This window comes from Pocillopora verrucosa, chromosome 7 (assembly GCF_036669915.1).
Source record: "Pocillopora verrucosa isolate sample1 chromosome 7, ASM3666991v2, whole genome shotgun sequence".
Taxonomy (NCBI): domain Eukaryota; kingdom Metazoa; phylum Cnidaria; class Anthozoa; order Scleractinia; family Pocilloporidae; genus Pocillopora; species Pocillopora verrucosa.
Window position 1 is genome coordinate 4,939,132 of NC_089318.1, and position 24,595 is coordinate 4,963,726.

At 36.3% G+C, this 24,595-nt stretch overlaps 2 protein-coding genes and 1 long non-coding RNA gene across 3 annotated transcripts; 1 reads left to right on the forward strand and 2 right to left on the reverse strand.

Moving 5' to 3' along the window:
- Positions 1–393: 393 nt before the first annotated feature.
- LOC131773062 (probable ATP-dependent RNA helicase DDX49) lies at positions 394–4,454 on the reverse strand. The gene is given in 7 exon segments (XM_059089023.2): positions 394–1,203; positions 3,107–3,132; positions 3,135–3,207; positions 3,209–3,282; positions 3,284–3,494; positions 4,185–4,198; positions 4,200–4,454. Coding segments are annotated over 7 exon segments (1,332 nt in total). The 3' UTR covers positions 394–524.
- A 2,019-nt stretch (positions 4,455–6,473) lies between these two features.
- LOC131773071 (kinesin light chain-like) lies at positions 6,474–24,199 on the reverse strand. Its single transcript, XM_066170450.1, is given in 19 exon segments — positions 6,474–6,823; positions 6,826–6,858; positions 6,861–6,909; positions 6,911–6,949; positions 7,275–7,468; positions 7,471–7,531; positions 8,004–8,060; positions 8,178–8,231; positions 8,234–8,269; positions 8,368–8,390; positions 8,393–8,450; positions 8,877–8,977; positions 10,462–10,562; positions 18,560–18,678; positions 19,286–19,398; positions 20,189–20,261; positions 21,079–21,087; positions 21,262–21,477; positions 23,694–24,199. Coding segments are annotated over 19 exon segments (1,857 nt in total). The 5' UTR covers positions 23,916–24,199; the 3' UTR covers positions 6,474–6,524.
- Positions 10,029–16,070, forward strand: LOC131773072 (uncharacterized). The gene is made up of 2 exons (XR_009339306.2): positions 10,029–10,574; positions 15,411–16,070. It is a non-coding gene; the product is annotated as an uncharacterized lncRNA (long non-coding RNA).
- Positions 24,200–24,595: the final 396 nt, after the last annotated feature.

A 24,595-nucleotide genomic window follows, 5' to 3' on the forward strand; every position in this document is an offset into this window, starting at 1 on the left:
GACGCAAATGCAAATATTCCTTTATCAGGAGCGCACCAAAAGTTGCCAGAGAAACAAGACTTATTGTGTTGGTGAATAAATTTCGCACACGAAACACATAGAACCTGGCAGAAATTGTTATTCTCTGTTGTAGATACTGAAACAAATACTGCTGCGGAGTTACGTTCACCGGTAGGCAATTAGCCGGGAATGGTTTAAATGCAACAGCAGTTTTTTGCGATCGACACTTTGTGTTGCTGTTTCAAAGGATAAGCAATCAAAATGTTTCATTTGATAATTTACTGTCGGCTCGACTTTAAATGGTCAGAAATCGGTATGGTTACAGTAATAAAGCCAAGCTACATATGGGTCAAATGTTCAAATGCAATGCGGCATCTGTGAATGGTACTTGGGTTCCATTAACAGTACAAGATTTAATAGAAATGGGTGCTACACTGATAACTCACTAACGATTTCACATCCAGCTCAGCTAAAGACCTCATTCATTAACTGTTTCGCCTCTCAACGCCTTTCCCCTTCTATTGTTAGTTACTCTCCTTTTTGTATTTTCTTCGTTTCCTTCTTGATACCTTCATATCAGGATCTTTCCCTTCCTGAATCAGTTTCTTTCTCTTATTTATCAATCTCTTTTCTAACACAGCACTACCTCTAACTTTCAATTCCGCCTCCCTTCGAGCCACCATCACAGCCTTCAACAATGGCAGAACATCATTTTCATTAGTTTCAAACTCGACAAGCTTGGTATTGATGGTAGCTTCGATCTGTTTCACCCTATCCACATCATACTGCGTTACGAGTGTTATCGCCATTCCACCACGCCCAGCTCTTGCTGTTCGTCCCACGCGGTGTATGTAGTCCTTTGGAGACGCCGGCACATTACTATTAATCACAAGTTCTACTTGAGGAATGTCCAACCCGCGACTTGCTACATCAGTAGCTACAAGAATCTTGACTATACCTGACTTGAACGTGGCCAAGCCTGCAAGCCGTTCCCCTTGCGATTTCAATGAATGGAGAGCCACACAAGGCAGCTCACACTTCCAGAGCATGTTTGCTAGCGTTTGGCAATTCTTACACGTATGCGTGAAGATGATTACTGATTTATTTTCTCCACGCTCTCGCAAAACGTGAATGAGATAGGAGTCTCGCACACTGGCTGGAGCAAGAATGTATCTCTGATCAAGTTCAGTGACTGTTTTTATGCTGAAAATAAAAGAAGATAACCATGTCATTAACCCTTTACAACCTAATATCAGTATGCATATTCTCCATGCTGTTTATCAAACGTTTCTTAAGGTGCTGACAAGGAGAATTTGTTGAACGATTAAGAGATTCTTTAGTTGGTGATCATTTCCTTTATTCTTGTGACCTTCATGTGTAATTTAGGGGAGATATTGTAAGGAGAAATTAGATGTTAGTCACTCTTAGGAGTAAAAGGGTTAAGAATTCACCACAGAAGACAATAACGAAATTGTGCACCAATTGTTAGTATACTGAGGTAACAACATGATTTTGAGTGCAATTTGGTGTTAAAAGCATAAGTAAATTTTTGAAAGACAACAAAATTGCACAAGCTTGTAGGGCAAGTTTTGTAGTCTTTGAAATGTGTACGAGTGCCTATTTACACCAAATTCCATATTTTAGAAATAATGTTGTTTCTTGTTAACAATTTACATGAAAAACATGTCACAGAAATTCAAGACGGACAAAATTTTGGCAGTGCGTGCACACTATTTGTAATTTGCATGTGTTACATCTTTGCACTCATGTTACATGAAAAATGCCTAGTTTTCAGCCAATCAGACACACTTATGTTCTCATTTATATTATTATTGATAGGAAAAAAAAACTAAATCCCCTGTTTAAAAAGTTTGCGTCCAGCAGTGCCACTGTGATGTAGGCAGTACTAAACCTTTATAAGCTCTCACGGATTGGTGAACAGAGACAGCAATTTCTCCTTACAATATCAATAAAATGTATCAGGCAGACAAGTAATGAGAACGAAAGGAAAATATATCATTTAGGAGAACTTTTTCATGATCTTATACCAAATTCTTCAAATTGACATCAAAAGAATTGTATAAGGAGCCACTAGGGAAAATTACTTAGGAGTGTTTCTCGAGCACATTTCAAGCTTACGAATGAAAAACAGTGTGCAATGTTTTAGACCACACATACTAATCATTCCTATATTTATGCAAATGTAAAATGCAAAATTTACAGAGGAACAACTTGAACCCTTTACAGCCTATTATCAGTATGAAGATCCTTTAACTGTCTGGCCAAGATCTCATTAGTTCTCTTACTGTCTGCGTACAAACTCTTATCTGTAAGTTTGGAAGAATTTGGTAATGCATCAAACTAATGATTCTATTGATATTTCTTCTTTGAATCTCATCACTTGACTGCAATGAAGTTATATTGAAATTGTAAGGAGAAATTCTGTCTTGGTCACTCATGGGAGATAAAGGGTTAATTCTGTCATCTAAACATTCAATAGATGCTGAGAAGGGAAATTTCTTTAATAATCACAGCGCTTCTTTCAATAGTGATTATTTCCCTTATTATCGTGACCTTAATGCTTGAATCAGGGGTGATATTGTAAGGAGACATTAGATAGAATAGAATAGAAACTTTATTAAAGTGTAAAACAGCCGTCTAGCCAGGGAAACAAATCCCGTACTAATTTGGGGACCACCAATTAGGGGAGAAATATACAAACTAAAAAAAACTATATACAGTAGTAGGTAAAATATCTATAGTTAAATCATTCAGAGATTTATAGTAAAACTACACAGAAGGTTCAAATGAACAAAGGCTACAGCCTGCGCAGCCATCATCTAAAAAGTTCACTTATATTGAGTTGCATATCTTGATTTTAAACGACGTTAGGGTTGTGACGTTCCCTGATACTTCTTGGTGAGTGTTGTCCATCGCCTAGGCCCTAAATATCTAATAGAGGGCTGAGAGTTCTTAGCGGGGGTTCCAAGGATTAAGAGGGACATTTTACACAAGCAAGTTAGAAAAATAAATATTTCTGTATATGTTAGTCCAGCCATTCAGGTGAGGAAAAAAAAAAAAGCAATGAGATATCTTTTAAACTCACTCAGACCTTACTTGATGGTAAAATGGATTTCATTGCTGGACATCGCACTCAGTTCTTGAAGAGTATCTGTAAGAGTGGCACTGAAAAGTAATGTCTGTCGGTGTTGGAACATTGTCAAAAATCACCTGACGATCATCACTAAATGACGGATCTAGGAGTCTTTCAGCTACAGCCAAACACTAAAAATTTGATTTTCTTCAGGTCAAAGGTATCTGTACTATTAAGATGATCAGCCAGTCTCCAGGAGTCGCTATGAAAACATGAGGGTTCTCGGCAAGTAATCAATGATTGTTTCATAGTGTCCAGGCCACCAATAATTACAGCCTCCTTAAGGCAAATGGGTTTTCCAAGGGCTCTGAATGGGTTGAAGATTTGATATGCCAGTTCTCTATAGAGAGTGATGAAAAAGGTAATGTCAGTATCTAAGCCAATTTTCTCAAACCCTTGCAGCGTATATCAGGTTTCCTGTGACACATAGTCACTAGGAGGTATGGTGAATGCCCCTGTCTTCCTGGGGGGATGTCAATCCATTGAAGGTTAAACCCTTTAACTCCCAGAAATGATAAATATGTAATTTCATTAAATATCCTGCAAAACAGGTATGAGAAAACCCCAACTAATAAGGTAGTTGTTATCTCTTGATCTCAAACTAAATTATCATAACTGATTTACAAGGAAATGGGTAGCAGATTAGAGGGGAGAATTAACAATCAGAAATTGGGAAGTTAAAGGGTGGACACAGGGATTGTCAGAAAACCTTTGTCTTAAGTGGCTGCCCATTGGCGCAAAAGGCGGAATTGTGCTCGCAGGCTGAAAAGACAGTGGTTCCCCTTTTACAATGAATTTTTGGATTTCGAACAAAAAGGTTGGGACTACTGTTTTGAAATCCTTTTGAAAGATGATCAACCAGTACAGATTAAAGAGCGCTGGCCGATAACATTTTTCTGGCACCTAATAAGCTCACACAAGTCGATCCTGAAACAGCAAGATCAGAACTCAACAGAAATTTAAATGACTAGTTCGAAAAGATAAACTGGGGCAACCAGGACAGTAATTAACATTAAAACTAGCTTTCTACCTGGTGGGAGTGAGGAATAACAGCAAATATGCCATAAGGATCTTCGCAGAGTTTTTGAAGTATGGGCAAAGAAAACGCAGCCGTTTTTCCACTACCCAGTTTTTAGCACAAGCCAAAGCAATGACTCGGCCGGACAAGATGGTGGAATACAACTTTGTTGAATCTCTGGCGGGCTTTTATTCCAACAGCGTTGCACTGTTTGTCGAGCCAGCGATTTAAGCTTCGACTAGAAAACGTGCACGTGGGATCCTTGGCATCATCGTCGGCCATTTTGGTGGAATAAACACGCTGGGATTACATGGGAATGATTAGATTGCACTTCGAGGGTCCACGCCTAGCCCACGCATGAAAACGAGGGGTCCGCGCGGCGCGAGACTTCACTACGTAACCTACTGGTTTATGACTTAAATTGTAAGCTCTCCTTCTTTAACTCTGGAACTATGACACTCCAGAACCTCTTAGACTCCATTCTGTCCCGAAGTTAGTTATCAAAACGATAGTAGGAATATAGTACAAGTGGTTTCTGTGCGTCGACAACGCAAACTCAGGGCGAAGTAGTTAACACTTATAAGTTCAGAATATCAATGACCACTCCAAAAAACTAGCTGGGAAAGTTTAAGCATATATTCCGGCCACGTCCGAGTGTTGGAATCGCGAAAACCTGCACTCTAAATTCAATTGTTTTTTTTGAGAAAACAGAGATCATGAGTTACTTTTATAAAACCCTCGATTACATTACGCACATTTCTGCCGATATTTTTAATCTCTTACAGTTTGTTCCCTATGGGAAAAAATGGAATCAAAAGTAGCTTTGATCTAGTATTCTTGCTACAAGTAAAAAAAACTTATACGGTTCCCTTAGCTCTCGTGGCAGGTTTAAAAGCCTTAGCATTACCTTGCATATCAGCAAAAGAAACTCTCTCTTAGTCGCTCCATAATTATTTCACAACTTATCCACCTTTAACACCTATAGCGGCCTCCTTAAACAGCTCCGGGTAAATTATAGCCTAGAGTGCTAAATACACAATTCACCACGATCCTAGATCGGTTGTTAACATTCGCGCGTGGTTCACTTCGAGAGTCACCTGGGAAAGTCTTTCTACCGACCTATGACGCGGAGAAACGAGAGCCATGGTGCTAAAACAAGAAAGGTTGATACAAAGATAGTTATTTGTGTGATGTCACTAACTCAGGTTGTTTTCGTTGGCCGGATCAACCCAGGTTTCGACAAGAGACCACCCGGAAATGAGGGTATCTCTTCATGAAATTAGCCGGAGTAGAGGGTTGCCCTGAGGGTTGATTCCCGCCCGGGCTACAAAATCACGCGGAGTTGTGTAAAGAGGCCCTATTTATGTACAGCCATAACGTTAAATAATAAAATTCTTATAATTGTTCATTTTTGAAGTTAAAAAGTAATATGAGAGCTCCGCTTTTAAGACAAGTAGAACAGCTTCGTATAAAACTCAGTCAACTAAAATGAACACAGAAAGAAGCCCATGTCTTCTTTACAGGACCAATTAAAACATTATGAGCTAGTTCTGAAATGGCTACGTTTCTTGTGCAATATTCAGCTTGTTCATTGAAAAAAACATAGTAGGAACAAAGCCGTTGGAAGGTCTGAATAATACAAAATAAAAACAAACTTTAAAAAATTTAAGAAGTTTATACGTCTGCTTGACGGGCCCAGTTGCAAAACAGACATAATAAATTCTAAAATAGCTGCGTTTATGACAAAGTATGCCATTTTCATTTACAACATCAAAGAAATTAAAAACGGTCTGAAGTTAAATTCTATAACTTCGAGTTTGTGGAAAATACAGAGATGTAAACAGAGTAAAATCTTCGACACGGTTCAGGAAATCCCTCAACTCATTTAAAAATATTTGTGAGAAGATATATTTAAGTGTTTTTGTGGGTGATTGCTGTCACATTCAACCCCAAAAGGCCACAGCAACAGACAACTGGAATGCGTTTGGGTCTGGAAATGTGTCACGCAATTTCCTTCAAGATTGTTGGAGTATTTTTGCGCAAGTTTCATGGTGAAGAACTAAATTCTGGATTTATGTTGACACAATCGCGAACCGTTGAAGTATCAATTTAACGGTAACCTCTCTTCCCAAAACTTAGAGGACTTACGAGGTCTCCGGCCATATTTTTGGACAATTAATTTAACCATCTCCACCAAAAAACGAACCTCAAATCGACTAAAAACTAATTTCAAGAGCAAATTGGTCCCATGGATTTTAATTTGGTAAAAACTATCAAAATAGCTGGTCTCCTTGACGTCCCCAGATATTAACTCGTACAAAGTCCTCCGCAGGGTATCATGCGTACTACTCGTCAAGGCCCCAACGGGGTACCCCTGGTGCTAACGCTCCCTGACCTTATCCGGTCGGGATCAGGTTGTGGCTGTGCGAGCATGGGGGTGCTACGAGAAATCCTCTCCGACGGCGACAGCTTAGCATGATGGGCTAGGTTGTCACGCGACGACGACCGCTGAAGCCTTGTACCACTGGCACCCATCTTTTCCATCAGCTTTTGACCGCGGCTGCTCAACGTTCTCTTGAGGCGTGAAAATGTCTTCTCGCGTTTTCCGTTCTTTTTGTCGTCGTTGGGATCATCTCTTTCTGGTTCTATTGGGACTTGCTTCCATTACCGTTCAAGGAGGAAGAGACGAAGCCACACTGCTGGATGAAAATGATGCACCGCCGACATCTTCAGCTAAAAAGTTGAGCGACCTTAGTCTGACGAACGACATCTAGGGCCTGAGGAATGAAAAGTCGTTCGGTTAGATTGACGCTTACCAGTCAAGTAGCTTACATAGCTGGGTGCGGTGATTGCAAAAGTGAATGAGAGTATCAACCAGAAGAGATTATATCGAGCTTGAGTTTATAATCATTTATGCGGTTGAAAAATAGTCCTCGTAATTGATTTAAAGGATATTCAAGCTACCAAAAGTTACCATAGGAACTACCGTAGTTGTAGAGGAGAGAATTCCTACTAAGATATAGTTTGTTCCGAATGGAAATTAGCGTAAACCTCGCAAGTAATTGTTGATTTTTAAAGAATATTGATTAAAAGCCATATTACACCTCTCGACTAAACATTCTGTCGTGATCTCAGCGCACACTCCTCGAGCGTCTCCGCTGCTTCGAACTTGCCCTGCCTGCGGTACAATGCTCCCAAATTCCTGAGGGTGGTGGTGACAGTAGGGCTGTCCACTTTGGCCGCCTTATGCCAACCACCATACTCGCCATATGGCGCGTTGTCTTTCCCGCGTTTACGTCATCTTCCAGAGATGATTCGGTACCAGGCCCGAATTCACGCTCATGGGCTCGGGTGAGCACCTGGAACCAAAAGAAAAAGAGATTTGAAAAAGTCAATCTACGTGTGCAATTTGAAGGTGCAGGGTTACTGATATGGAATGGAAGTTTACCGAAGAAGATGGAATAAGGACCCAAACAAGAGCGGGGGAAATCATCATTTTCCAATCTATCAATTAATGGGTAATAAAACAACCAACTTTCAGACGCGAGTGTAAAAAAGTTTTTGGTCTGACATGGGGTCAAAATGCCAATGAGTGCTCCCAACACCCCGTATGGCACAGAAATAGTTGTTTCCAGTCCTTTCAACAACCTCGTTTCCAAAGTCTCTCTATTTAACCTGGGAACGAGTTTGCCTCATGACGTCTTCGAAAATGATTATGATTTAAGGGTTCCCTAGGAAACAAGGTCTATTTAGAAGATATCATAGTTTCCTTTGCCATCTTTTGTGCACACATGTTAGAGACAAAAGTAACACAACTGAATACATACATACCTGCTTGTACAGCGTTTCAGCCGCTTTGTATTTTCCTTGTTTAAAATATGCGGACGACTAAATAACGAAGAAGATATGAAATCAAACGAAGGCGTTCAGCAAAGTCAAAAAAAAAAAAATCTGTAGAAATCTCAGTATCTGTCCTAACTTCTCGGACAGAAATTTTCCTCTTACCAAGTTGTTCTTCGTTTTCGCCACATTAGGATCGTCTGGGCCAAGTTTGGTGGTTTGTAAATTTCCAAAGCCCGTTGATAGTACTGTTCAACCTGTAATAACACATTACAAAAATAGCTTTATATTTTTTTCCTTCTTATTTTCCACTTTCCTTTGTGATAATCCTGTCAATGTTATAAGTTCCACAAACCTCGTCGTATTTTCCTGGATTCTGCACAACAAAGCCAAGTTATTCAATTGCTTGGCTACATCGGGATGGTCTTTGCCGAGTACCTAAAACAAAACATAACCCATAGGTTAAAAAAAGCCGGAGGGTAATATGGGAAGCACGGGTCCGAATCACGTCGAAGGCGGAATTTTTTTCAGGCTGCTTTTGTCATTTTTGAAATTGCAGCTTACTTGCAAGGGGCATTGTTTATTAATTCACTCCGCAGGTAAACTGAAATTTAGATTTTGAAATACGACTTTGGACCCGTTCAGTTGGCGGGTCTTTTAAGAAACGGACCTCAGTTCTCAAATGAATTCAGATTGGCTCGGTTGTGGCAGACATGACACACGGCCCACTTTTTGCTTGAATTCTGATTGGCTCGTTGTGGTACACGCATACACGGACCCTACTTTTGTTTGAGTTCTGATTGGCTCGTTGTGGGCACGCGCACGTGGTTGTTGTGAGGCAGTAAATCGAGACGTAAATGTTACCTTTTCGCGTATTTCCAGGGCTCTCTTGCAAAGGGGCTCAGCTTCCTTATATTTGCCTCTCTTGCAGTAAAGCACCGCTAGATTGTAAGAGTCGCAGCCACCTTAAAAAAAAACAAAGTCAAGGTTAATTGTTTATTCAGTTAACCCTTTAGCTCCCGTCAGTGACTAGGAGAGAATTTTTCAATATCAAATATCAAAAAATTAATATCAATTAATTCAATATCAACAAGGTGAGTGATGAGAATAAAGAAAAATATCAATTTAGGGATAATTAGTTGATTCAATACAAATTCTCTGAACTAGCATTACAATAATTATATGGCTTACAGTTAAAGGAATTACAAATTTGATCTGGGAGTTGAAGTGTTAAACTACGCGTAAATAACGAAACGTGCCATGCAAAGATTAGCTCTTAATTGACTCAGACGGATTACAACTGTAAATCCTCTGGTTTCCGTTAACGGAAGCTTTATGCGATTTTCACTCTGCAGCGTGTGAATAATTGATAGCAAACAGATGTTGTTATGACACCATATTTTAAAGATACCGCGTATTATAGAACTAAAATTTATAAAATTATTTATCCAATTCGTCGGATCAAAAGGAAATTAGATTACAGACGAGTGTAACACAGGTAAATAACGATGACTTGAACGAAGTTCTCAATTTTCGAGATGTGTTTAAAATCAACGAGATTTCAATGCATCCTTTTGTTTGTTTTGGTGGGAAATAAAACGGCTGCAACAGCAATGTTCTTATAGATAAGTCTGATGGAATTGAACGTTGAGTACAGTTGGATTTAAAAAATTAAAATTAAAAAATAAGAGAGTAAACTCTTCTCCAAGAACCCTGATGAGCTCAATTACCCATGTAGATGAGGAAAGACAAGATATAAAACGTCGAAAACGAGATTAAGATTTTGTAAAAAACGTAATGCAGTCAATTAAAACCTCACAATAGACTGGGAGTTGTCTCCAGACACTAAAAGACCCCTCCAGCTGGTGTGAATAACAGGAGCCACGTTACAAACCTTTGACCTCAGAACAGTAAGTGACGCCAGGGATACGCTCCTTATATGGAAAGTCATATTAAAATATCAGCACTAATCCAGGAGGTAACAAGTTTTAAGTTTCAGTTATAAAAACCCTCCGGCATGGATAATCGTTCTTCAACGTTCATATATTGCGCGGTCACGTAACAAACATTTTCGAGCGTTTGAGCACTTCAGCAGACCCACAATACGTGTCAGATTGGTCGAAGAAACCTCGAATTAAAACAGCTAAATAGAATATTTTGATCGTGGAAAGGAAAAGCTGTCAAACCATTGTGAACCCCTTTGTGTGTGCACGCGCGTGCTTCATCAACCATCGAATCACAATATTATCACGAGCATCTACAGTCCATAGAAACAACAAAACTGCTCCACAGCATCCGCCTATTTGTATTTAGGTCTTGTTTTAACTAATCTACACACAGGTAAGTTAAAGCTGAACATATCTAGAAGACATGAAAGCAAGGGGAAAGAAAGAACTACTGAAAGAAGGGAAACCCAACAAAGAGTCTGTGATGGATCACAACACAAAACTTGTCAAACCTACCGCTGGATGATCCTCGCCGAGTGTCTTTTCTCTAATCGTCAGTGCATCGTGAAGCAAATTGGCCGCCTCTTTATATTTGTTTTGGTCTCTGCAAAAGCAGGTAAGATGTAAGTTAAACGTTTAAAAGTTATTAACTTCTACAACAAGAAATGTTACACCTGAAACATTTTCGCTACGATACGCTTCGCTACGCGCGCAGACATGACATTTTCATTTCACATCTGTTTCTCAATTCAATCAAAACAGAAAGGTTTTGAAATTTTAGCTTCTGTTTCAAGGCAACTCACTTAAAAAAAACCGACAAATAAATTTAATTCCTCCTTATAACATCAATTCCGGTTTTTACAGAAACAAAGTGAAATTTCCCACGACTCCACATGAAAATGTTTGCACTAAAGGAAATTCGATACAATCCTTCTTTCACCATTATCATATATAAGATTCACAAATAACTACCTCTCACATGCAAGAGGAAATAGGTATATTGTGAAACCTGGAGAGAGATAATTATAACCGACTGATATTACCACTTAAATATATTTTAATTTAAAGTTAATGGTCGGAGCTGAAACATTGAATAATGCTGTAGAAATATGACATCTAAATACGAGTTTTAAAATCATTCACATGGTAAGGTTTGTGCTGCGTTCTGAACAAAAACTTCAGAAATTGGAAAGCTTCAGCCAAATGCTGGGATATTAAATTGCTTGGAGACAAGAAAAGACACCCATATTACTTTTAATTCGAAGATCATTGTGATTTCAAAAGTGTCACGGGTCCATGCCTCTAAACACAATATACGGTTCGTTGTAGCATGCCAAAACACAACAACACAAAACTTCTTATTAATTCCCTTGAAAACTGAAGCATAAGATTATGAAAACAAAACACCATACTACTTTCCAAATAGGAGACTTCTTGTCTGACCTAGCTTTTCAAATTTCAGTCATTAATTACTGTGAATATTAACCCATTCTTCTTCGTGTAAACTTACAACAAACTATTATCAGTTTGTTTGACTTTGTACAAGTGTTCACAGCTAGTTTACCACTGAGTGTTTTCAGTTAACATCGTAATGAAGTTGACAAGACAAAAGCCACAGCACAAAGACTTCCAATTAATACAGTCAAACATGTTTTCTGTAAATAATGAAATAACGGGTTTTGTGTTCAAGGGCTTCACGAGACGATTCATACAAACGCATAACTTTGCCCCGTTCCTGAAAAAAGAAATAATTTCTAGTTCAGACATTCTGTTTTAAATATAGCTTTATATTTGTGTTGTAGATTTTGGACATTTTAACACAGAATGAAAAATAAGCAACATTTCCGGCATCCATGTCATACTGCTATCAACAAAACAAAATGCAGGTGAGCTAACACCAAGTCTTTGTCTACTTGGACACTTTTACATATATTACATTCTACTACTAGTAAAGAAAAGACATTTCGTCGTGGTACACTCAGAAAATTTCAAGCTGCAATACTCAACCGCCACCGGAAATTTTGCAAATTGCAAACAGCTAAATATAGCTTTCAAACTTTCTAGATTGTATCTCACGTCGCCATGTAGTCGAGATTATAAACTGTCTTGCCCTCAGAATTGTTTTATAGCATACAAGACATTTATGGGCTCTGGTATTTCAAAAATGCAGTATTTGTAAATCGAACAATGCACATTTGCGTGGAGGATAAATTCATGTTTTTTCAGGTCGTGTGACATTTATCTCACATCACTTTCGATCAGTTCTGTAGTTTAATTCGTATTTGGCTGGTTTCTTATAAATTTTCATTTTCAACAAGGACCATGGAAGTAATAGTAAAGTCTTGATTATTGTGAGCTGTGATTGAGAATTGAAGGAACTAGAGCAAAGCATTTCTGTCAAGTTCAAGTTCAGCTTTTAGAAAGCACAAGTCGTCTTAGATTAGAAGGAAACTCTTCCTTTTCACACATTTCCTTTTAAAACATATAATGCACGACGCGGTAGCATGAATTTTCAATTACTAAATTAAATACGTTACACAGAGGTTCGCTTGAGACATTTTTCGTTTTGAAAAATTACTCCTAAGCAATGCCCAGTTCAATGATTCTTCCTCGTGTATAAATTTGAAAACGAAAGAATTTTGACTGGAAATGCACAGATCACATTTAATCTGTCAACATGAACGGAATTTCTAAAATGTCCCAATCAGACATTATTGTCGCCAAAAGTTATTGAATTTGGTCTTTCCATATCAAATGAATGCTGACAGACTTTGAGTGACGTGGATAGATTTCTTGACCAAAATCAATTCCCAAGGGAATCAGTTTGTTCTGATCAAAACTTCCACAACGGCATAACATGCAATTGTTTATGTTGCTGAATAGTTTCGTACATGTATGTAACTTATGCCTACTCAGAAATTCTACGCCTCAGCTGCATAACCGTAAATATCTAATCTTGTCACACCACATGATTTCCCTCAGAGAGGATCAGAAATCAAACTACTTGCAATTTATCTTCTAGAAGTTTTTAATCAAAATATGAAATTAATAGCTATTTTAGAAACTGTTTTGAAGCTTGGGGACTTGTTAACTGTATTCGTTTTAGAATTATTGTTTCAACCCCAGGTGTTCATTTAAATTTTACATACTATGAATAAAATATTGATAATTATCAAATTTCCATATGAAATCATAAACTATGCATGTTTGAATGACAATAGAGGCCATTTGAATGCAATTTTCTCTAAATTAATTTGTGCAAATGTGTTGCATTAGAACTGTCACATGCCATTTTTATAATTCATGCTGAATTAAGACAATTCTACTCCAAAAGAGTAACTAGTGCACCAGAATAACAGAATAACACAACTTCTGAATTATGGATAGAGTGATTTTAATCACATCTTATAACAAGAACTATTGCAACTAAAATGACACAGAGGTCTATAACAACTTTTTTGTAAAACAAAGCTTCTTCAAGGTATAATTTCCATGCTCCAAAGAATACAACTTAAAAAGATTGCCCCACTGAACAATGTGTTTTTTAACCTAAGTTAACAATAAACTTGAGCATTTTCACAGCTTTCTCACAGCTTTCATGAAAGTTTTAAGTTCCTGTTGTCCTTTCACATGGTTAGTACACTGGAAAATCACTCTCACTGTTTACACTTACACAAAAATACACCAGACGGAAAAATTAACAGCTTGCGGGATATTTTTCAAGGTATACAATTCACGATCATAACAAAAATAGTATTTAATAGTGACATATAAAAATTGCTATTTAGTCTGTTGTACAGTTTTATAGTGACATGTACAGAGGAAGTGCCCTCTCACCCTTAAACTCCAGAAGTGATTAACATGCATCTTCTCTCAACATTACCATTACATTGCTCAGCCAACAGGTAGTGAGATCAAACAGACTGATCAGCTATAAAGTGTTACCTAAGAAAAATTCATGACTCTAGATTTTCTGTTACTGTTAATATCTGCACCGTGGAATAACCAACACAAACAAGGATTTGTCTGCCATTAAGAGCTCAACTAATTGTCTCCTTTCATAATGTGATGACCGTTTTGAAGCTGTGTGACTGAATAGCACCAGAATATTAAGTGATGTTCACTGGCTTTCAACTACTACTTATGCATCTACAAGGCTGATTTTATTTAGTTAAACACAGGTTTACTCCAAAGTGCAGTCTTCAAGGATTCCTCACACTGGAATATGCCAGCCTAGTGTTTTAAAATGTCATTCACTAATAAAATGCAATGATTTCTTAAGAAGGAGCTAAATTTGCATCCAGTGTGATCCTGTGCTCTAAGAAGAAAAAGCAACATCCCTAATGTCGTTGTTTCAATATAATAACCTTTAACTCCCACAAGTGATTAACATATAACCTCTCACTCTAATATCCATACATTATACAGCAAACAAGTAATGAGAATACTCTCACTTATCGGGTAGAAACTGTTATCTTGATCTACCACCAAATTCTCATAACATATTTGAGGGAAATGTGTATCAGCTACAGGGGAGAATTAACAATCGATCATGGGAGTTAAAGGGTCGTGATGTCCACACAAGAAATGCAAGTTGTTCCAAAAACAATTTACTTTCTTGAGGACAAGGGCTCTTATTGAAAGCAGCCTAAAATGCACCTCTCTCCCCCCCCCCCCCTCAATTTAAGAGGGAGGGAAGAGGGTACTGATGTTCAAAATACTAACTAAGGAGTGATACTGAAAAATTCATCAAAAATCAACATAATCAACTTGGTTCAACTGGTACATATGGCACACAAGAATAAAACTGCTTCTTGATATTCTGACATGCAATGCTTTCATGCTTTCAAATTTTCAGTAGCCATTTAAGCGGAAGGATGAAATTCGTCATCTTGCATTTGTGTTATGCCAGCATGCATACTCTCAAATGTTGGAGATTTTGATACTGGAAATTGTAATGAAATTTTCCATTTCACTTCATTCCCTGTATCAAAATATCCAACGCCAATTGCATGGACTGAAATATACTAGCTGCATGCTCCTTGCTAAAAATAATGGCCTTCAAAAATTATTTTTTGCAGATAATTTTATAATTTATATTGTCATATTCTCATGTACAAAGATGGCCATTTTTCGTGTTGTCATTGCTAGAAATAACTTGCCTAAAAAAATATCTCATCAAAAAGTACCAAATCATTGCTTACCTATGGTAAAGTATGTACTTTTCCAGAACTTGCATAAAATGCCTATGTTATTAAATTTACTATAAAATAGATAAATCTGTTTAAAAAGTTTGTCTTTGAAAAGACTGTTAAATCCAAAAATCCTAATTCTCTTTTCTAATTTTACAAAGAAATCTGAAATTACAAAATTTTGAAAAATTCTCTCTTTTATCTAATTTGAGTTAAAATCTATAGCTGCATTAATCTGTCTTGTACGACTTCTCCCATAGACACAGATGGACAAGAAAAGACCTGTTTGATGCAACCAAAATGTTTGCTGTCAGTCAACTATGCAGATAAACACTTGGATTGTAAACATTGTGGAATTTGTGGAACATTTCGTTTGAATGAGACATCATGAAGGGTACAAACAACCAAACTGATGGCAGCGATCTACTATGCTGAGAAATGCATGGATCATAAATATTGTGGAACATATAAATTGAACAAGAATTTGAATTGTGAGCAGACACAACAAAAGTGCTTGATACATGACAAAGAATGCAGTTCATGATAAAAATTTCTAAGTGTGAGTTTGCATTTGATGAAAAATATTTCATTGATGGTAAGTAAAATTAACACTGAAGAAATGACTGCCTTAAGACAGTTGAGTGTGAAGCTTGACTCTAAGGTGATTGAGGACTAAATACTGGCCTAAGTTAACAAGAACAAAATTACTTAAATCCATCAGCATCTATATGGGATTAACACTGTAATTCTGTTTGCTGAAAAACAGTGAAACAGACTAGGAAAAAAGGCAAACTTATTCCATTAACTAGAATGCATTACCTTCAAAAAAAAAAAGAAGTCCCAATTCTCTTAACTAATTTTACAAACAAATGTTGAGAGGCCAAAGAAACTTCCAAATCACATCTCAGAGCTTAAAGTAAGGATGAAATCTGAAAGGTTAAGACTTACACTGCTACATTCAACTTTTGGGTACGATATAAAGACGAATGCTATTTCGAGCACAGTAAAAATTAAACAAAGGTATGAAAAAGGATGAAGAAAAGTTATTTGGAATGAAATAAAATGCTTTGATGATAAAAGTTGTTCACAACTGTGTTTGCTTAATCATTTCCTGTTGCTGTGAGCATAGTTGGTTATAATGATCCTTCCGTGCAATTGGCCAAAAAAACTGAAAAATTGTGGGAGGTTTCTATCTTCTTTCCAGGTTTTGAAGGACAATTCACCAACTGATTTTAAGAGCCAGAATTTTGACCTGAATTTTTTACAAATTAGTTTCCTGCCCAGAAAAAGCTCATTTATCTTGTTAATGACAGCTTCGACGTCTGACAAGATTGTGTTCCCCTCAGTCAATGATTTGATGACAAGTTGTATCCAAAATATCTAATACAGTGTGAAGAACTTGTCGATAATACATCAGAGGAATTGAGGCAGACAAGGGGATGGATGAACAGGGTTGAATAAAGAAGGTCTTTTTCCAATTAACACTGAAGAAATGTGGCATCTTGCATCCGTACTTGTACTCCTCTTTACTTCACACAGTAGATACACAGCATAATTTAATGCATCATAACCTTTAAAATACTATCACTAATATAATTTTTTTGCTTCATGTGAGCATTTACCAAATTTGTACTTACCCTAAATTTTTTTTTTTCTCCTCCAAAAAATCTGAATACTTTGACTTACAAAGGCACACCCAACAAAATTGCAAAAAAAGCAATGAATAAAGCAAAAATATAATAATCATTTTATCTAAATCTCCAAAGAACAATGCTTTGCATTGGGCACAGGGTAAAATTTCATTGAAATAACTATTTGCATTTTGAAAACTACTTTAAAGGACTGAAGTAACAAAATATTTTTTTTATACAATTTAAAACTAACCTCTGGCAAAACTTATCAAATTGTGCTATCACAAAGCAATAAAATAGCTATCATCTACCACAGGCCAGGAAAATTGGAATGCAGTTTCATGTAGCTCATCTGAAAAATTTCTTTTCAAGCTTAAAACAAAACATGGCTTCGCGCAAGTAACCAGTTTCTCTGAAGGATTCAAATGTTTAAGCACCAAAATCACTTTGGTTTTTCTAATATCACCAGCTGTGTCATGACAATACCATCCCAACATAACCATAGATCACAAAAATATCTTGAAGATCTTCTTTCCTAGACCTGGTGACTTCTGGTGTCCTCTTCTGGTTGTACATTTAAAGGAAAATTAAAAATATTTTTGGCCACTCAGTAAAATTGAATCACAGCAAAGTTAGCTTGGTTTTTTTTGCTTTACGCAGAAACGCTTGATGTCACTGGGCTTGCAAAGTCAACACGCAAGTATTTCCTGACTGTCTCTTCAACAGTATCCATCCTTTGGCTGAGCTTTTCATGTTGCTCAAACATGATACCAGACACTAATGACAGCTCACTGTCTGTCATACCACTGTCCGTAATGGAAACTTCAGAGGTGGCACCACACACAAGTCCCAGATTCCTGATGTGAATTCTATCCAAGCTTTCGTCATCCTCAATAATGTGTCGCACGGGGTTCATGAGGAAATTTAATATGTCCCAAAGGACACTTTTAGGGAGATCTACTGCTGGGTGAACGATATTGTATCTGATAAAGGAAATGAAGCCTAACTCACATCACCTTCATTCAAAATCAACTGCTGCTCCACAAACTATGGTATTGTTATAATGCGTGTATGATTACCAAAAATATTATGCATCACTAACTATTACACAATTGGCTGGATTTGCTCTTTAACACAATTCATTACTACTTTTAACAACTTGAGGTTCTAACAACTTCTATTGCAGCATTTAACATTGAATCAATAAAATAAATTACCATATCTAGGAAAGGTGCAAAATATCCTAATTGTTACTAGCTATGTACTTCTATGTAATTACATATTTAATAATCATTTGAAATATTACAGATCAATAATCCAAGGTTGAAAATTCAACATAAAAAATAGATGTCATCACAATTCCCCCAAGAATAGTGTCCAAACTTGAATTTTTTTCCAACTGAGTGTCTTCCCTTCAGCACTGCACAGGAGTTGCTTGTTGAAAGGTGAATTAAAAACACCAAAATGGGCTGTTATGAAAGTAATCTTACAACAGCTTTTTTTTAAAGCTCTTTCAAAAGATTTTTAAAAGATCAATAATTGACATGATTTGCCTAATAAGTTATGAAGTTGATTCCAAAAATTCATTCAGGATTATGAGACATTGTTACCAGTTTCTATATACCCATATATGATTAAAAACAGTGATTAATTAAAACTGAGTTTTCCTGTTAAGTAAGGATAGCTAACCAACAAAAATGAAAAGGACCTACCACAGATGCACTTGCTGTAGAACAGAAAACAGTTCAAGTGTTAATGTTAAATCATCACCAAATTACCTGTATACAAGAGCAAGGATATTGAGCATAGTTGCCACATCTGGATGGTCATGACCAGACGTCTTTTCTAAATCTTCCAGTGCTTGCTTACAGAGAGGGACTGCCACCTCATATCGACCCTAACAAAAGCATAATGCAAAGAATGATATTTTAAGCACCATTTCAAGGGATGAAAAAAATTCAAAATAAAAATTAGGTTTGGTGTCTTCCTTAAAACATGTCCCTGCTTTTAAGTGTTTACTGTACTTAACTAATGTATAAAAAGGCAAAAGGAAAAAGAAACAATGATGGACATCTTGGTTCTTGAGTGCTGGTTTGTGAGAAGAATAATGACAAGAACTAAAGTGCACTTTACAATAATTACTGTACTTATTTGAAAAACATCCAACCTAGGCTAACCACCCTCCCTCCCCCCCTTGAACTGAAGTGTACAAGAGGAGTATTGTGTATTATTTCTTTACTGGCTGACAGTCTAAATTCACTGTCTGTGGTACATCATTATGTTCTGTTACTTTTTTTTTGGTTTTGCCCTAAAATAAACTTACTACTAGATGAAAACTGTGAACATTTAAATTAATATAAGCACCCTTCCTCGCATAAGCCCAGCCTCATATGAGCTCCCACTCTTAAGGACCATAAATCAATTAAGCACCCACAGCACTTACTTGAGTAAATATTTTAATTTATCAAGAAGATACTTGAAGGGTTTAAGGAGTAAATTCCTACCTGTGAAGCATACTGTATAACTAAATTGTGCAGTGTTCTAAGGCGAGCTGGAATTTCATAGACACCTGATGCACTTGCTGAGGTGGCAGATGATGCCTGACTTAATGTTTCATCTACAATAAATGAAAGTAAAAAGATAATTGAATAAATAAAATAAAAAGATAAATAAATAAATAAATAGTCAATGAACTAACATAATGTTGGAAAGGAAAAAAATTAAAGATGTCCCTCATGCTACACTAGAGATTTGAAATATCTCATTTCTGCTTAGTTTTCATTCTTTTGTAACAATATACCTGAAAAAATAACTGGCTTCTGATTGGCTGGATAAGTGCAATTCTCATGTAGCATGGGAGCAAAGTTGTAACATGAGTCCAAATTACAAATCATAAGTGCACCCTCTCAAAATTACTCCTTAACTCTCTGTGATGTTTCTTCATGTACATTATTAACAAGTAATAACATGATTTCTCTTCCAATTTGGTGTTAATAAGCACAAGTAAATTTTTCAGAGACTACAAATTGCACTTGCCCCACAGGCTCATGCAATTTTTTTGTCTAGGAAAAATTATATTGTGCTTATTAACACCACATTGCACTTGAAATTATGTTTAACTAATTACCTAACATGATAGCATGATAGTTTTTATCGTGGAGAAAGTAAATTTTTTGCAGGTTTCAATATTTGTGGTTCTTTTTTTTTTTCAGTTATTTATTACTAGAGTTGAGAGTATGGCATGGTAACGACTTTTGAAAAATAGTTCTTAAAAATGGTTACTATATCTTTAAGATTTTCTGGGATGGTAATGGTTACTGCTGGCTTAAAAGGCTCAATGTGTTTCTCTGAGAAAGGAATTTTTATAGAAATCATTACTTTTTCTTCCTGACTACAAAACGGCCTACCATCAACATCTTCCACTTCCTCTTCATCCTGTGAGAGCATGTCTATACTGATGTCATTTTCTATTCCTTCATCCTGGTAAAAAATAATTATTTCTCTTCATGAGAAAAAAGGGTAAATAAAGCCTCCTTGATTTTACCAAGCAGCCTACAATTTCATTTTTGACTAAGTAAATTACAAGAGGAGGTTCATCAACACCTATTTATACTTCTAGCAAGGGCTCACACCCAACCACTTATATCCAAAGACTTGTACGTCCTATGGTACTCTGCCCAATTGAAGCTTCAGTCAATGATGAAAGAATATATTCACAAAAATATTATATAACAAGGTGAATTATACACACATTTTGATTGTTTCTTATATCACCACAAACCAAATTTTGTTTTTTTTTATCATATAAACCAATAGATTTCCTGTCACACCTATGACACATTTGACTGCCCTTCAAGTGTCACTCTTTTGTTCTTACCACAATTTGACATCAACTGTGATCTATTACTGAACAGACACATCACAACATCGAATCTACTTTTAAAATGGACGATGGATAGGGACCCTTTACATGTATGAAAGTCATATACTACACAATAAAATCAGGATTTTCATACCAATCTAACGAATCTTTTTGCACAGCTGAAATATAAAGTTTTGTTCCATTGCTCTTAAAGAAACTGTAGCAGAATTTCTAAAAATGGTCTACATGTTTCTAAAAGTTGAGTGCTTGTTTCTTAACCCTTTTGCATTTTATGCAAACTAAAATAAACAGTCATGAATGCATGATAAGGACAAGGACATGATTAAAAACAAACAATCCAATGAACTGTAAGTGTAAGTGCGTGAATGAATGAGGAAGGAAACAGGGAACTTCTCTAGCTATTTTAACACTTACATGCTTATCCTAGGAGAGTCAAAACAATTCCATGATGGGCAAAACACATGAAAAATAAGAAACAATAAAATAAATGAGAGGTGACTCTAAAAAACAAAATATAACCAGTGAGTGCAATTTATGTGCAAAAGTAGCTTTCCATGAAAATTATTGTACAAGAAGGAAGAACTGAAAGATGCTTACGTCATCATATTTTTTTATAGAGTTCATGAATTCCAAGTGTTTCTTTTCTTCTTCCAACTGAGCCACTTTCTGCTCACTTTCTTGCAGTTTCTGTTGAGTGACTGACAGTTCTTCTCTGAGCCAGGCATTCTCTTGACAAAGCCTTCGCACTTGTGCTTTCAGTTTCTGCTTTTCAGCTTCAACAGTGCTGAGGTGACTACAAAGTGCCATCATTACCTAGCCGGAAATATTCAAAATAACTTAAAACCAGTCATTGATACTAACAAGCATCTGCTGGTCATCCTATTGAGATCAATTAATGTGACAGCTTAGACTTAACTGTGATACAACAGTATGGCTCTACACTTACTCAAATGCCTGTATGAGTGTGGAGTGTTCAGAAATAAGAATAATTTGCAGGAAGTCCAATGGAAGTCATGCGTTCAATTCTTAGAATCCAAACAAAATGGGAATTCATGAATTTATTATAATAATTTAGAGCTAAATTGACACTTGCCACATATCTACAATGTATATAACAATTTAAACATTGGTGATATATTAAAAAACATTATTCCAATACTACCTAGAAGCAACTTAGATATATATTAGTTTTAACATCTCTAAAGGAAACAGCTCTGAACTCCTCTTATATCTGGCTGAAATAATCAGAATTGTTGTTTTTAAACACTGTTTTTTTCCTTAAACAAAGAACGAAACCTGTTACATTTTGTAAAACTATAACACAGTTCTGTTCAGTTTTGTGCATTATGTTGGTAGGAAAACCTTTTGAATCGTGGATCGGTCATATAAATTGAGAATACTAGGAAAATTCCTCAAAACACATTGGCTTGTTTTTTTTCGTGCAAAACTTTCACTTTCTGTGTATAAGGATTTTTCCAGGAATATCTACTATAAGCATTTCAAATCAGAATAGTCATCACCTAAATAAAATCCTTCATGATGAATTTTATGAATTCTAGGAAGTCAGACCAAGACAAAACACCAAAAATGAACATGCTTGAATAAATTTTAATTCTTGTAACCAGAACACATTAGGAAAAAATGCTTTTCAATTGTGTTCCATTCAGTTTTATCCACAAAGGCATCTTATTATGCTAAATTGCTTTTTAAAGACTTCAATATTGGACCTGACCTTGACCATAAGCATTTTTTGAATTTTTATAGAGAACATACGTAAGTGTGGTCACCGATCTAAATAGTTTGAAGTTTTGTATACATCAAAACTTTACTCCATCAACTTTTTAGTTCAAGTGTGTCCCAAAGTGTTCCAAACACCTCTCAATAACAAATATATGACACAGTTTAATTTAAACAAAGAGGTACACAAACTTGATCTCAAATGAAGAAATCTAGTGAAAGAATAGATCTGATTTTTAATTGAAGAGTAACAAATGGAAACGATTCACATATCCAGTCAACCTAGAGGCAAGAAAAAGCTGCTCAAATTAGGTGCCATTTTCAACATCAAGAAATTCTGGATAAAAATTTGACAAACATGAAGTGCAAAAAATTCCTTTATCACCTAAGATAGTTGCATGTCTGAATCAAAGAACTATCTCTAGAAAAGTTTGAACCTCATTTAATTTAGAATAAAAGCTTTTATCAATTAGCAAAGAAGATAAATCTTTATTTTTGTTATTTCTAAGGACAGCCATTATTCAAAACCAGTAATTGAAACCTAAATTCACTCTTGAATTATTAAACCAAACACTTTAAAATATAGGACTGGTGAGGCTACCATTGTTTGAAATTTATAATTGAGGCTAATTTCATTTGGCAGATAAACAAGTAATTTCAAGGAAAAATCAAAGAATTGTAAAAGGCTGCTGAATTGCAAAATATTATCTATGACGATAATCGCAATACGTTTACTAGCACTACCCATATCAAAACATGTCAAATTAACATAATGGAAAGGAATATTTTCAGCCATTTTGTCAATTCAGCTGGTTTATGAGGTGACAAAAAGCGACAAAAACAATTACAGTATAGCCTTTGGCATGAACAGAAGCCTTTAAGATTATTTCTAGTTTTAAATGAGTATACTGAATATAAGATCTTGAATTGGAATATGTGTCTAATAAAATTGCCGGCAAATATCGGAGTCGGCTTCCTTCGTTGCGAGACGAGAATAACTCTTGGTAACACAACTGAGAGGCTCATTGAAGCAAGCGAACGTTTCAGGGTTTTAAAACATACTATTATTATCTTCCAAGTTGATCTTTGCCCCTGAATAGACTAGTCGATCTTAGGAGCCCCTGCGATTACATCGCAGTATTAGAGATAGAATCCATCTCTTTAGTACACTCTTTCCACAGCAAGGAAATTCGAATCATGTACTTCGTGATAGAGAAAGAAATTCAGCGGAGAAATAACATCATTTATTTAGCTATGATTAATCCTTTGAGAAAGAAACCAGAAATACGCACCTGAGCTTCTCCTAGTCCTAACTCGATCTTCTCGATTGATTCTTGGACGATAGAGCCCTTCTCCTTCTCCAAATCCGATGATCCACCACGATCCGAATTAAGGTTGCTCAAGATTCCTGAATGTTCATTTTTCAAGGTCTCTAATCCACGTACAACGTTTCTTGTATTGTTTATGATTTCGTCTTGCGTCCATTTGCGATTGTTTCCTTCGAGATTCGTCATGTTTTATTGGTGAATTATGTCCCTTCTGCCAGAGATAGGATAGTTTACAAAATGGCGTCAAACTAACTGTAGTTAACTTGTGAACGATGCTATTGTTTCAAGAATGATTCCAACGGCTAATATTCCGTTCCTTCGACGTTCCTTAGGGTTTCATGTCACTTTTTGTCGGGGTCAGATGGCTAGTGCAACCGAAATCGGAGACAAAATTATTCCAAAACCTTGCTTAAATTTCCCCCATGTCGGTTTTTGCCTCCTTCGTTTGCATAATGCTAACTCATAACGAGGCAGACAACAATTCCCGTCGGGGGAGTTAGCTGGGGAAGAACATTTCTAATAAATAATTTTACGAAGTGTGCTACCAGTTTTAACGACAAATAATAAATATTATAATGATCCCTTTGATAAAAAAAAAACTTATTTAAACTAGATTTTATTCAATTCATTGACAGCGGTTATACTGCGTATGAGACTGGTAGCACTCCTCTAGGGTGGGGTGGGTTGAACGCTAAGACATCAAAATAAGTTTGCAAAATAAGCTCAGTTGTGCACGCATTCTGATTGGTTCTCACTTATGATCTATTGGAGGACAGACGTATAGATGACGTCATCATTAAAACTTTTTTTGAATTCTCTATCATATAAAACAATAGATTCCAAGTTGCCGTGCGTCTGTTCAGTAA